This window comes from Cupressus sempervirens, chromosome 3 (genome assembly GCF_028749045.1).
Source record: "Cupressus sempervirens isolate cs-2001-9-10 chromosome 3, ASM2874904v1, whole genome shotgun sequence".
Lineage (NCBI taxonomy): Eukaryota > Viridiplantae > Streptophyta > Pinopsida > Cupressales > Cupressaceae > Cupressus > Cupressus sempervirens.
The window spans coordinates 254,355,056-254,369,668 of NC_143120.1; the positions used below are offsets into that span (position 1 = coordinate 254,355,056).

Genomic DNA, 14,613 nt, shown 5'->3' on the forward strand with positions numbered 1-14,613 from the left:
ATGTGTACATAGACCCATCTGCACACACATCCAATAGCACAATAGTGTTTTTTGACTTGCTTTTCAATATATTTACTGTAGTGTAATAAATTGTATCTCTTTATTATTTCACACTTACTTTGACTCACTTTAGTGATCGTTCCTAATGTGTACTTATTTTACATTTCCTTTTGCTCAATTTATGAACTATTTCCATTAACTTGTGACATTCTCTTATTAGCAACATTTTGCCCTAGTCCTATCATTTTGTCCTTAAAATTTACAATATGAATTTAGGCTTTGTTAGCAACTGAGAACTACCCTATAATGTTGATCCAACTTGAAAATTAAATTTAGAAAGGTATAGATTGCATGTAATTACAATTCCCTCTCTCATTTCAATCTCTTATCTTCTAAGTGACACACTTGAGTTTTTTGTGAGCATTCAATCAAGTATATTTAAATCAATTGAACACATACATACAAGCAAGGAAGAAGCATTCAATCATACATCTTTGTCTCAACAATCAAAATCTATCATCATGTATTTCTCTATAATGAAGTTATGCATTAGCCTCTTTCAAAAAAAAAAAAAAAATCATGTGAAATTTCATATGAAAGGTTCCAAGTATTCTTAAAATTTATCATTTTCCTATTCTCAAATCTAGATCCTAAATACACACTTTGGAATTTCAATTATATTACAACAAAGAAACGCAAATCCAAATTTCCAAACTTTCTTTTAAAAACTGTAACTTTTATTAGGCACTTAAATATTAATATTAAAATGGATAAACAAGAAAGGAAGCCATAATTAAATAATAGACTACACTACACGAACTTTCAGAACTGAAACTGTTATAGAAAACCTTTTAAAATAGCTAGCAATATAAGCATCTCACTTTAACACTCAATGGTAGACTCAACGTTATTGGCTTGATTGTCATCTAACTATTAAATGGCTGTATCCAATCCATTTTTTTAAAATACATTATTCTGTAATATGTGGCTTGTTCATCCCATTATCGTCAAAACCTATCGTTATGGTTACAAAATCCAACATATTTATCTAGACTAAAACAGTAGAGTTTGGAGAGCAACTACATATTATCAATATGCAAATAACACAAATAGTCCATCATGTTTCTCTGAGAAAATGTACATTAAGTGACCTGCTTCTACAAACTTTTTCTGCGAATTAATTAACTAGGTAGTTTATTTCCATAAACTAGTTCTTTAAACCTTTCATTTGCTGCAACCAATTCAGCAGTTATTCCCGGTTCTTTAGCAGAATGACCCGCATTAGGAATTACCTAGATCCATCACAAAAATATAAACTTTTCAAGATAAGAAAAAGTTTGTTCTAGTTACAAAATTTCATGCTTGGTCCTTTAAAAGCTATAAATGATCATAAATCTCAAGCAGGTCATGAAATCCAGAACTTTAGAAATGAACAAATGATCCAAATAAGTATGAATGAATTGGGCGACGGATTATTTAAAAATCAATCAAGGGGCAAGAATAGGATGTCTCGTTAGGGATAGGAGTCACGTTTTCTTACGATTTGCATTAATAATTATAAGGTATATAACATCCCCTCTCTGAATTGAAGGCTTTGATCTAAAAGATCTAGTAAAATGCTAAATTGTGACAGTTACTTATAAATAAAATTGGGATCCATCCATTTAGAGTAATATATGACTTAAGGGACGTGTCTAATTAAATTGAGAAGAACCATCCCCTCAAAATGGATAATTAGCAATAATTAGATATACAGAAATTAAAAAAATATTAACAGCACATACAATTTTATATCAAAATTAAAAATTGAACTTTAAGAGGTGCTTCATTGACAAGCGTGCTGAAACCATATAATAAAGTTCTATGAAATGGCCTTGGGTAGAATATGCGATTGAATAGTTCTCTTAGGCATTATTAAGTCACTCACCGCAGGTAGAATAATGTGCATTTCAATATGGATATAAACTATGGGAATATGTTTATACATTGCTAGCGCATTGCAATAACAATCAAACTAGAATGGAACTGTTGTTGCTTATGTACTTTTATTTATCATTTTGCGCATTATGAATGTTTAGTGCTTCTTCTTTAAGTCAAGATGCATTAAGGAAAGGAGGTAGTAGTTATAGTTGTACAGGTATTTATGTTTATAATATTCATTTTTATTATATATTTATATTATAAATAAATAGTTTATATATAAATAAAAAACAGTCATATATTAGTCAAGATGAATCCATATTTAGAACATATAAGAATTTATGAATATTAAACATATATATATATATAAATGCATTCATCAACGAACGAAATAAGCATTTTTGTCTTTAGATAAAATATCATAATTATTCATTATAAGTATGTTGTTTATAAATAAAGATGCTTATTTAAACATATGTTGTTGTACTGGTGAAATGTGCATATATAACTACTAGAGAAGCAATACATATGCATTAGAATATTTCATATTAATAATTTGTTGCACTATATATATAGGTGGTCAGCACTGTAACATGACAAGGGAATATGTAACCACTCTGATTGTGTAGTCCAATCATTAGCGACTCTTCCCCTTCTCAGTCTTTTCATCTTCCATTGAATGTTACTGGCATAGAATTTGAAAAGTTAGTTGATGCTGTTGTATTGTATTGAGAATTACATTTTGAAAGAGTGATTGCCCATGCTTGAAGAGTGGACGTAATCCATATTAGCTGGATGAACCACTATAAATCTCTGTGTTAAATCTTATGCATTTTGTTGTCTGAATTAGTTTTAGATTTTATATTATTTTTTTTATTTTCTTTAGCTCAACAATTGGTATCAGAGCTGGTTAAGCTTGTTTGACTTTTTGGAAATCGATGAAGATTTATAGACACCATGGATGAGGCGGATAAGTGGAAAATCGATATGGAAAGTGCAGATAGAGTCTTTGTTCATCAAGCAAGATTTACAACCTGCATTAACGAAGAATGGGAACAACCGGATTTCAAAGCAAGGGCAACGATTTTCTAAGCTCTCTCAAGTAACGAGTTGTTTAACGTTTCAGTTGAGAAGACAACTAGAGCGCTAGTTGAGAAATTATCTTCATTGTATGAGATACCTTCAACATTGAATAAAGTATTTATAATGAAGAGTCTATATAATCTGAAAATGAAAGAAGGGGGAGTGATGTCAAATCATTTGAATGAGTTTAATACATTAGCTAGTCAACTCATTTGAGTTGGTATACCATTAGATGATGAAATAAAAGCCATTTTATTATTATGTTCACTCTTGAACAACTGGGAAGGTGCAGTAATGGCTGTGAAAACATCAATAGCAACCAAGAGCAAGCTAAAATTCAATGAAGTCGCAGCCACATTACTCAGGGAAGACATGCGAAGGAAGCACCAAGAACCCTCTTTCGGTGATGCTCTAACATTTGTGAGCACAAGCAATAGAGGAAGAAGTCATGAAAGAGGCAGACATAATAATAATAATAATGGAAGAGGCAAATCAAATCATCATTCAAAGCCTAGAGGAAGAAATGGCAATTGCTGGTTTTGTGGTGTAAATTAGGCCACACAAAGAAACAATGTTGGAATTACAAGAAGGCTCAAAACAAAGTAATCCAGGATGGTGTAAATGCTACAACTGATGGAGCTTTGGTACTTGCAGCTGGTGACATGGATTCAAGTTCGTGGGTTCTTGATTCCGGTGAATCTTTTCATGCTACTCCATGTGGGAGTGCATTCACAAATTACCACAAAGGTATGTTTGTTAAAGTTTTTCTTGGGGATAACAAAGATGTGATATTGTCGGAAAGGGCTATTTTATTTTGCTGAGAAATGGTAGTCAATGGCTTTTAAAAGATGTTAGGCATGTTCCCTCACTCAAGCGTAATCTGATTTCAGTTCGTCAGTTGTATACGCAAGGCTATAATGTTAACTTTGATCTTGATGCATGAAAGTGTCCAAAGGTCAGTTATTGTTGGCTAAAGGAAAGAAATCTAGAAGTTCATATGTTTTAGAGTGCAATAGTGAAGTGGGAGCAGCCATGGCGGTTGCCAAAAATAATGCTGACCTTTGGCATAAGAGGCTTGGTCACATGAGCAAAACAGGTCTTGAAGTCATGCTTCGAAGAGACCAACTTCCGGGTCTTAAATCTCTTGATTTGGAGTTGTGTGAGCATTGTCTTTATGGAAAACAAAATCACACCAGCTTCGTAGGACACGTCATGAGAAGAAATCTTCTCCATTAGAGCTTGTGCATTCCGATGTATTTAGTCTTATGGAGGTAACTTCTCTCAATGGTGCTAACTATTTTGTCACATTTCTTGATGATTGCACTCGAAAAGTTTGGGTTTATATGTTGAATAAGAAATCTGAAGTATTTTCAAAGTTTAACCTTTTTAAGGCTATGGTGGAAAATCAGATTGGGAAAAAGATTAAATGTCTACTAACGGACAATGGTGGTGAGTTTTGCTCTTCAGAGTTTGATAGTTTTTGCGCAGATCATGATATTCGGAGGATTAAGACAACCCCTTATACACCTCAAGAAAATGGTGCAGCTGAGAGGTTGAATCGGACAATATCTTGGAAAGGGCTCAGTGTATGTTATCAAATGCTGGTTTGGGGAAAGAATTTTGGGCAGAGGCGTGCAATACAGCGGTTTATTTAATTAATTGAGCCCCTTCATCACATCTTGATTTTTCTATTCTAGAATAGAGATGGACTGGTAAAAGAATTTCATTTTCCTATTTACGAGTGTTTGGCTGTGATGCGTATGTTCATGTTCCTAAAGAGCAGCGAACGAAATTGGATTTTAAATCCAAAAGATGTGTATTTCTAAGGTATGGTGAAGATCAGTTTGGTTTTAGATTGTGGGATCTAGTTGCTCATAAGGTGGTTTGCAGTCAAGATGTTATTTTTAATGAGAAGTCATTTTCAGGTTTGCAAAAATTGAACACTCCTTCAGATACTTATTTTGAATATGATTTATTTAATAATGGTACACATTCTACTTCAAAAGACTTGATTCACAATGGAAAATCAGTAAGTTTTGCTCCCAATGCATCATATTTTCCAACCCCTACAATCCAACTTACTCTACCCATAGGCAGTAGTTCAACACAAATCTCCCCCTCAACCAATTATCACTGTTCATGAGAGACAATCTTCTCTGTTTACCACTCTGTCTTGCCCTCCATTAAAAAATGAGACCACATTGAAGTCCCTCATTCCCACCCGTGATGTTTCTATATTGGGCAATGAACACAATCCCAACAATGCATCCATGTTATCGTAGCCTCATGCTATTCCCAAACCCACTCTTTGTGCTCTCCCAATACAATTCTCTCCCTTACGGTCTGCCGCACCAAGCAGTCTATGCTTTGTCGTTACCATTGATAGAGAAATGTAATACTTACCCTGTGGTCCCTTCCTTGTTTGACCAGCCCAAGAAACAAAAACCTCAGCCTTCTACTGCGCATATGGTCCAACAAAGCTCACACGCTGCCCATGAATCACGACTTGCAGGTTCCTCTCATGCGGCCTGGCATGTTTCTCATTCTACACCAAGTTCCCTCAGTCATACACAGGGCATGATACATAAAGATTTTTCAACTAGAACTAATATTCAGAATTTTGGTGCTCTCAATATACCATTTGACCAGGGGACCAATAGTGTCCAATTCGAATTTGGAAACACAAATCGAGCCATTGAACAAGGCATTGACATTGACTCTCAAGTTGCACATGTAGAAGATATCAATCAAATTCCACAGCCAAGGAAATCTACTAGAGAGAGAAAACGTCCTCGGAAGTTTGATGACTATGAATTATTGTTTTCTCTTTGTTTTGATCAAGCAGAGCCACAAAACTTTAAGCAAGCCTGTGGTGATGTTAACTTGATGCATTGGATGGATGCCATGAAAGGAGAAATGGAGTCTCTACATACCAATCAGACTTGGGATTTGGTTCCTCTTCCGCTAAATTGTAAGGCTCTGAAAAACAAATGGGTCTACCGGATAAAGGAGGAAGATGGAGTACGTAAAAGGTATAGAGCCATATTGGTAGTAAACGGATCTACTCAACAAAAAGGTGTGGATTTTAATGAAATTTCCTCTCTTGTTGTAAAAATGCAAACTATTTGATTGGTTTTAGGCATAGCAGCAGCTTGGGATCTTGAGCTTGAGAAACTCGATGTCAAAACAACATTTCTACATGGGGATATTGAGGAGGAATTGTATATGAAGCAGCCAAAGGGATTTGTTAAACAAGGGCAAGCACATTTATATTACAGGTTAAAGAGGAGTTTATATGGGCTGAAGCAAGCTCTGCGCCAATTGTACTTAATGTTTGATAACTTCATGACACAACAAGGATTCACTCGTTGCGAATCAGACCTATGTGTTTATCACAAAAGGCTTCCTACTAGTGAGTTTGTGATTTTACTAATGTATGTTGATGATATGTTGATTGCTGGAAATAGTATGTGAGTCATTCATGAGTTGAAGATGCATTTGGCTCTTCGTTTTGCCATGAAAGATTTAGAGGCAGTGAAGAGGATTCTTGGGATGGATATAATCTATGATAGACATAAAAAAGAAATTAAATTATCTCAAGAAAAATAAATTCTCAAAGTTTTAGAAAAGTTTAATATGTCGAATGCCAAATCGGTTGCCACTCCATTGGCTGGTCATTTTCGATTGTCTTCAAAGATGTGTCCTTCCACTCTGGAAGAAAACTCTGAGATGGATGGTATTCTTTATTCTTCAGCAGTTGGGAGTTTAATGTATGCAATGGTTAGCACGCGTCTGAATCTTGCTCATGCAGTAGGAGTCATAAGTGGTTTTATGAGTAATCTGGGTAAAACTCATTGGCAAGCAGTTCTATGGATTTATCGGTATTTGAAAGACACTTCTTCTCATGTTTTATGCTTTAACAATAAGACCCCTTGTGGATATGCTGATTTTAACATGGTTGGAGACTTAGATAAAAGGAGGTCTACAATAGGCTATGTGTTTACTTTTGTCAGGGCAGCAATTATCTTGACTTCTCATAAGCAACAAGTTGTTGCTCTTTCCTCTACTGAGGCCGAATATATTGCTCTTAGTGAGGGGGCTAAAGAGCTGATATGGTTACAGTGATTGTTTGGAGAGTTGGGATTTCGACAATCCAACTTTACTTTGTTTTTTGACAGCAAGAGTGCTATTCATTTGGCTAAAAAATCAGCTTTCCACAGTCGCACGAAGCATATAAAAACTAGATTTCACTTCATCCGTTATGCTCTTGAAGAGGAAAGGCTACAATTAGAGACGATTGATACAAAAGTCAATCTGGCTTATGTGTTTACAAAGGTTGTACCTCGAGAGAAGTTCGAATTCTGTAGAGCTTCTCTCGGTATTGTCATGACATAGCCATAAGCATTCCTTGTAGGGGATATCTCTGTGTAGCATTGATTGGACTTCAAGTGGGAGATTGTAATGGTTTTGACAAGGGAATATATAACGGCTCTTATTGTGCAGTCCAATATTGCTGACTCTTCCCCTTCTCAACCTTTTCATCTTCCATTGTGATGCAGGAGCATCCAGAGGTATAAGGGCAATCCTATGCCACCCAAAAAAATGTACTTAGACTTAGTTTCTGGTTCCAGCTCTCACAGTTCAACTATCAGTGTGCTAGAAAATCCCGAAAAAATAGGAGCATGCAATTTGGCCATCATTTTGGTGACCTAGAAGGTGTGAATTAGCCAAATGAATGTAATTGTGATTTAGAGCATTCCAGAAAAAGAATCAGGTCAAAAGGCCCCACGGTTTGAAAGTTATTGCAGTTTTTCGAGTTTTTGAGACCTCCTAAGAATGCTTCAAAGTCAGGTTAGGGGCATTAAATGACCTCGAAAAGGGCCGAAAAATGGGGGACGAGCGAAGCTTGTCCATAGGGCTATAGAGTGCTTCCGAAAATGTAAACGGTTCGTTAATCGGAGCTACGGTTCAAAAGTTATGCCTCCCGAAAGTTCGGTTACCGTTTCTGGATTCTTCTAGATTTGCACTGACTTCTAACGCAGCTTCTGGAACCTTCTATTTGGTCGGTGGATGCCTACTAGCACTTTCTAGAATGTACTCCTAGTCCTTTACCCTCCGTGGTCTATTTAAGGAGATTTCTGGCATTGTAAAAGGCAGTTCGGAGTGGAGTTTGAGAGGCGGTACTGAAAGGAGAAATTATCTCCAGATTTATGCTATTGTAAGCCCTTAGGGCATGTTTCGAAGTTTATTTTCCTGTACTGTTTGTACTAGCTTATTTTCTCAGTTAATACAATTTCCCTTTCTGTTGTGTCCATTTTGGTTCTTGGGTTGTGTCCCCATCACATTGAATGTTACTGGTATAGAATATGAAAAGTCAGTTGATACTGTTGTATTGTACTGTGAATTACATTTCGAATAGAGTGATTGCCCTTGTTTGAAGAGTGGATGTAATCCAGATTAGCTGTATGAACCACTATAAATCTGTGTATTAAATCTTATGCATTTTGTTGTCTGAATTAGTTTTAGATTTTATATTCTTTTATGTTTTTTTTTTTTTTAGCTCAACAAGCACAATGTATACCTTGTATTCTTCTATGAAATGTGAAGTCAAGTGTTAAACTATTGGTCCATTGTGTTGAACATAAAAATTAGAGATAACTAATCTTTATAGTTACTAACATGTATTTGGTCTAGTTAGATTGCACAATAAGATACATTTAAAATCAAAATATGATTTATATTAACAAATGGTATTTTATTTCTTTTAGCTATTAGGAATTTTAATATTCAAATTTTGTCCATCTTGAATTCAAGGCCATTTAGATAAGTTTTCTACCATGCATGGCATTGACCATGATATAGGGTTTACAAGATCAAAAATAATAAAGGGCTGTTGTGCTTAGCTTCTGATATGAACTGTATGAGTCTATTTCCTCACGAAGTTTATATAAGAAGTTAAGCACAATAACATTACAGATTGTGGAAATCATGACTTAAATAATAAAATATTATCATACATGTAGAGAAAAATATAATAAATACAAATTCTGTAATAGAAATTATTAAACTCTAAATTTAGAATTTAGTCGGATGCCCTTGGCATAGGAAAAAAACAATTGCAACAGTAACTATTTCTCAAATAAAACTTGTATAATACTTAATATGAAATGGAATACAAAATAAATCACAATTTTAGAGGAATGAACCCTACCTTGAATTCAGCCTCGGGCCACGCTTTGTGAAGGTCCCATGCAGAGATCATCGGACAGCAAATATCATATCTTCCCTATTAGCATTCACATTTCAAGAAAATCACGTCAAAGCAATTCTAGATCTAAGTAAACCATGTTCTTCATTCATACATTAATGGAGGGAGCCTGAGGTCAGAAAAGCTATCAAGACATTTTTAAGTTTAAGAGCAATGTTAGCGATTCATGTGTTATTAAGAATTTCTTGTCTTTAGGGAGTATCCAGCTTAGAAACTTATGAGATAACAATATAAATATGCAGCTTAATTTAAAGATATATTTTTATTAAGTAAATGTAATCTACTATAAATAACTAAAACTAATATGTTACACATATTATCTAATCTATAGAACAAAAACCTTAATATAAATAAATAATATTAAATAATGAACAAAACATAAGACTCCAAATTTTGCTTGTGGAATAGATAAACACTAATTTGAAGAAAATCCTATGCATTCTAAAGATAAGTTTGGTTCTAAGATTCCCCTACTATCTATAGGACACAACACTCACGAATCCTCTATTCAATAGATAGTTTGCAGACTAACCTTCTAAAATCCATCTATTTGTTCATGGTTAGCCCTTACCACCTATTTGCCAAATGAAAAAATGTGAAAAAGAACCTTTGCACGACAAATGAAAAAAATAGAAAACACAATAATTTTTCAAAACAGATATTGTCTTATATCCATATCAACATTTGGAAAATATAAACAATTTTTTTATTATATTTTGAATTTTGCTAAATTTCAAACCTTAGGGCTGAAAATTGGCAAACCCTATTACTCAAATGATGATAGCTCACTTAATTTTTACCAAAAATAATCCAAAGATGAAAAAATAAGGTTTGAAAAACCCTAGTTTGAGGCAATGTCTCATTACCAATAACCCATTATCACTCTCATATCTATCACAATATTCACAAACTTTCGAAATAATGACTATGATTTTTATTTACTTTTGAACCATACAAGTCACTTTATATAAATATTTTTGCACAACCAAGTTACAAAAAATACCAAAGTAAGCCAATTATGAATTTTGTCCACAATAATAAAAGCTTAAGTTCATAGGATATCAATCTTAAGGATGATCGACACTCCCCAAAATAGAAAACTTCTCCAAGAAATGTGGTATGCTTCAAGAATGTCTAAACTACAATTGGAAAGTACCATGAGACTTTCCTTATTGTTTGAATTCATTACCATCACCAGCATTCCATTTCGATTGTTACTCTCCAACAGAATTGGAGTTTCCAAAGATATTGGAAAGACCATAAAAATGGGACATTATAATCCTCCTTAAAGATTACTTGTCCTAAAGATCACTAACTAATCCTAGATAAAATTCTCTGAGATTTCATCCGAAAAGCACAAATCTGTGTCACCTTTTAGGCCACCTAAACTTGTTTTGGCCAAATCTCACTTCTCTATCAAAACTTAACTTTCTTTAAAAACTAAAAATACACTTTTATAGATCTCAGAGTCAAGATCATTTTGATTAGTTATAACATGTTATAATTTAAAAATATTGTAAATAGGTGTTGCCATGATTTCAGTCCCATATATTTTTCAAACTTCTAGGATTAGGGTTGAGTCAATGTGATGTCATCTTTGTGTCTAGATTGCCCTTAAGGAACTTCTCCTCTCATCTATTCCTTTGTATGCACCTAGGTGGGCATTCAAAAGCAATCTAATGCATTGATTCATATTAGGTGATTAGGAAAGGGAGGGTAAGTTTATGCATTTCCTAGATGAGAGGGATGTTGTTCAGAAAACATAACTCTATGATCAAGTGTTTCATTAAAGGCATAATACAAGTAGAATGGAGAAATTGATGGCATATTCAGAACAAATGGCAGCGAAAAATATGAGGACTGAGGCTAAAGGATGATATGCACATCATGAGAATAAGCTAGAAGCAAGATCAATTTAGTTCGATGCAGAGTGAGCACTAAAAGATGCATAAATGGCTAAGAACACAGTCAAAGGTGGTAAAAACCAAAGTTGAAATCAAATCGACAGTAGAGATTTAAATCTGCAGTGACTGTTGGGATATGAAATACGATTTTTGGTGCCAAAATGACTGCTACAGATCAGAGAGGAATATGAATAATTTTTGAAAGTTTCTAACCATTTCTACTTTCTTTCTCTGATGTATTTAATTGAAACGATAACTATTGGATTTCTGAGCGATTTAAGTGCTTTGTTAATGTAACTGATGAATCTATAACTGACCAAGAACCCTAAGAGGGGGCCTATGTATGTAATTTTCTAAGTTAATAGAAAGGATCGACAATTTTATGCAACTTCTCCCCCTATATTTCTAGATATTGAGTGAGAATGGAGAGGTTGTATGAATTGGAGGATCTGATTGATATCTACAACTAGGTTTTGTGTGGTCTTAATTCTATTTAGGATCAACATTTCTAATGTTCTATTCATTGTCTCCTCTAGCTAAGCTAACCATGCATAGTAAAGTAGTCTCTATGGGATTGTAGGATAGATGTATTTGAAGCTGAAGATATCTTACTAGATTCCATTTTAGTGGAGGGTTATTAGTCATGGTGGATTCCATTTCATCTTTCATGTGCATCTCTTCTCTTCCCTAGATTGCATTTCAGTAGGACTAATTTGCATTTAGATTAGATTAGGATTAGATGTTAGAAGAACTTCAAGGTAGCTTGTGATATCCATTCCACTGGGTGTTATAGGTCGCCCAAATCTATTTATGCCTGGGGTGTTTGTAGTTATGAGCATCCTAGTTTATCCTCTTTTGCTCTCAAGTTAAGAGCATATACCCCCCATCCCAATGATCTATTAAAAACACAATTCATTGCATATATTGCATATAAGAGAGCTGTACCTTATAATTCAGAGGGTAGTGATATAATACATACGCTAAACCATTTGTTGGTGACATCCTTTTGTTTCCTCACATTTTGGGCATCTAGAGTCAAGGTAAAGCCAAGTTAGCAAGAGGGACAAACTGTTAACCAACAGTTTTTGGCAAATTTGCTGGGGATTGGAATCTAAGCCCAGTGTTTGGTTTCTCATTCTCAAAAATCTAAAGGTGTCTTCCCTAGGATGAAGACCGGTGACTTTGTATGAATGACCTGTTCCCTTTGGTCTAAGAAGGTCCAGTGTAACTCAATGGCCATGCCAAATTCAAACAATGGGAGAAGGCCAAGGCCTAAACCCACTCTCCAAGAACTTAATGATATTACTGACAAGCTATTGCAAGAGCTTGTGCTTCTATACAAAGAAAGCATCTCCCATGCCCTCCAAAAGAATATCAGCATTGAAGATGATCATGTTTCTGCCTCCCTATGGAAATGTGTGTGCTCTAGATTCTACAAGCTGAAAGACATGCAAAGAGAGGAGCTAAGGTCAAAGCAAGCAAGGTTGAAGTGCATTCCTACTCTTGAAGAACTTCATGTGACAAATGACAAGGTGCTTTGTGAGCTTTTTGACTAGTATAGAGAGAGCATCTCCTATGCAACTCGAGAAAACATCAGCATAGAAGATGATCATATGTCAAAGATGTTTTGGAATCACATCTGTGCTCACTTCCAAAGACTCAGGGACTTACAAGAAAGTGAAAGCAAGAAGCTAAAACAAGTACAGATAGTTGAACATGAAAAACCTTTGGTAAGGTCACCTAACTCTATTCCTTATGGTTTTTAGATGTTTAAAGAGAAGGTAATTATTCCTAATGTGAGCACCAAGGAAGGCCAAGGCCTAAGCCTACTCTTGAAGAACTCCATACAACTAAGGACAAGGTCCTTCAGAAGATCTTGTTAAATCTTGCAGAGAATCTCAACAAAGGAGATGACCCCAAAGCAAGAAACATATGGGACCATCTCTACAACTGGTTCTACAAGTTGAAGGATCAGCAAAAGTACAATAGAAAGGAGCTAAAGCTGAAGATAACATCTATACCTGATTATGAAACTCCCATGGTAATGTCACCTCATTCTAGTTCTCATACTATTGTAGTCTTTGGTAGACAAGAGGCTATTCCTGATGTTACAGATCAAGGTGACAATACTCCATCAGATTCCTCTGAAGAAGAACCTTCTGATGATCATATGCCTGCACTAGAACATTCCACTTGTGATCTGCCAATAGCTACAAATTTGACTCCAATTCAAGAAAGAAGCAATGAAGTTCAGCTTGAAGAATGGTTGTGTCAGCATAAGGAGGAACTTCACGAACACACTGGTAAGAATCTTATCCTTAATAAAGATGTGACTAAAGAAAAAAGTCTTGAGATCAATTGTCAATTTGTAGAAGAATCAGTTCCATTGGTAGACACAACTTTCTCTTATAGTGAGGAAGAGGAGATTGTTTGTGAATTCTTGTCACCCCTTCAAATGGATAAACCCTCTCGAGATGACCCAACTATGAAACTAAAACTTGAAGAAAGGTCATTGGCTTGTGAGTCTCCTTCTATGCATTCAAATTGTGTAAGCAATAATAGTACATTGAAAGAGGGAAGGAATAAAATTGGCTTTGTCTTTCAAAGAAATGAGGTGACTGACCACCAATTAGTGGATTCCATGGTGAAGGTGATATCTTCCTACACTTAGGCTCACGAGAAAAGTTCAGACCACTACAAAAATGAGCTCATTTTCTTAAAAGAAGTGTATGTATTTCCTCCCCTCCTTGAAATGACCGAAGACCATCAGGAGAATGACATGAAAAATGCAAAGGGAGATAATGAAGTATATGACTAGGCATGGTTGTTCGGACCTGAATGGATATATAGCCAGCTAGTGCATATAATCAACAATACATGTGGAGCTGCCATGTTGTTATTGTTGCTACAAGTAGGGATCTTACTTAGAGACCAAAATTAATTGTGGAGGAAGGGATCCTAGTTCAGTCAATCAGTAAGTGGATTCACTTGAGTATCTTTTGCTGCTGGTTTCATAAGGTGAGATTCATCTCACCTCTTTAAATATGATAGGTTAGGTGTGTGTTTAGTTTGGTTGTCCTTCTTTCCTTGCTTTTTGTACGTTTTCTTTTCTTTTGTGTTGGCTGCCTTATTTCCCCATCACCCAAATGCATAGCATCTCCTTGTGCAATTTAAGACTTTGCAACCCAATGTACCAGGCATTGATCTTTGTTATTTGGTGTTTTCTGTAATAAAGGAAGTAGGTAGCTTGTTGCTGTGTGTGTTTTTGCCAAATTTTTTGCAAAACCAGAGATTACTAGGTTCCTGCCTAGGCACTAACATGCCTAGTTCCCCAGTCAGAGCCAGTTGTTGCCATGATTTCAATTCCCTATATTTTTCAAACTTCTAGGATTAGGGTTGAGTCAATGTGATGTCATATCTATGTTTAGATTGCCCTTA

At 35.1% G+C, this 14,613-nt stretch overlaps 1 protein-coding gene across 13 annotated transcripts in view; it reads right to left on the reverse strand.

The window, feature by feature from the left end:
- Positions 1 to 896: 896 nt before the first annotated feature.
- The window catches only part of LOC149565830 (proline iminopeptidase-like), a 314,435-nt gene continuing 300,718 nt past the window's right edge, over positions 897 to 14,613 (reverse strand). For 11 of the 13 annotated variants that reach the window (XM_089819321.1, XM_089819322.1, XM_089819325.1 and 8 more), the window contains 2 exons: positions 9,215 to 9,289; positions 897 to 1,292 (listed from right to left, as the gene is read on the reverse strand). In XM_089819321.1, the coding sequence (XP_089675447.1) occupies positions 1,182 to 1,292; positions 9,215 to 9,289 (186 nt within the window). In that variant the 3' untranslated portion in view covers positions 897 to 1,181. The remainder of the gene's footprint in view (positions 1,293 to 9,214; positions 9,290 to 14,613) is intronic. The other 2 variants (XR_016362073.1, XM_089819323.1) reach the window with 2 other exon arrangements.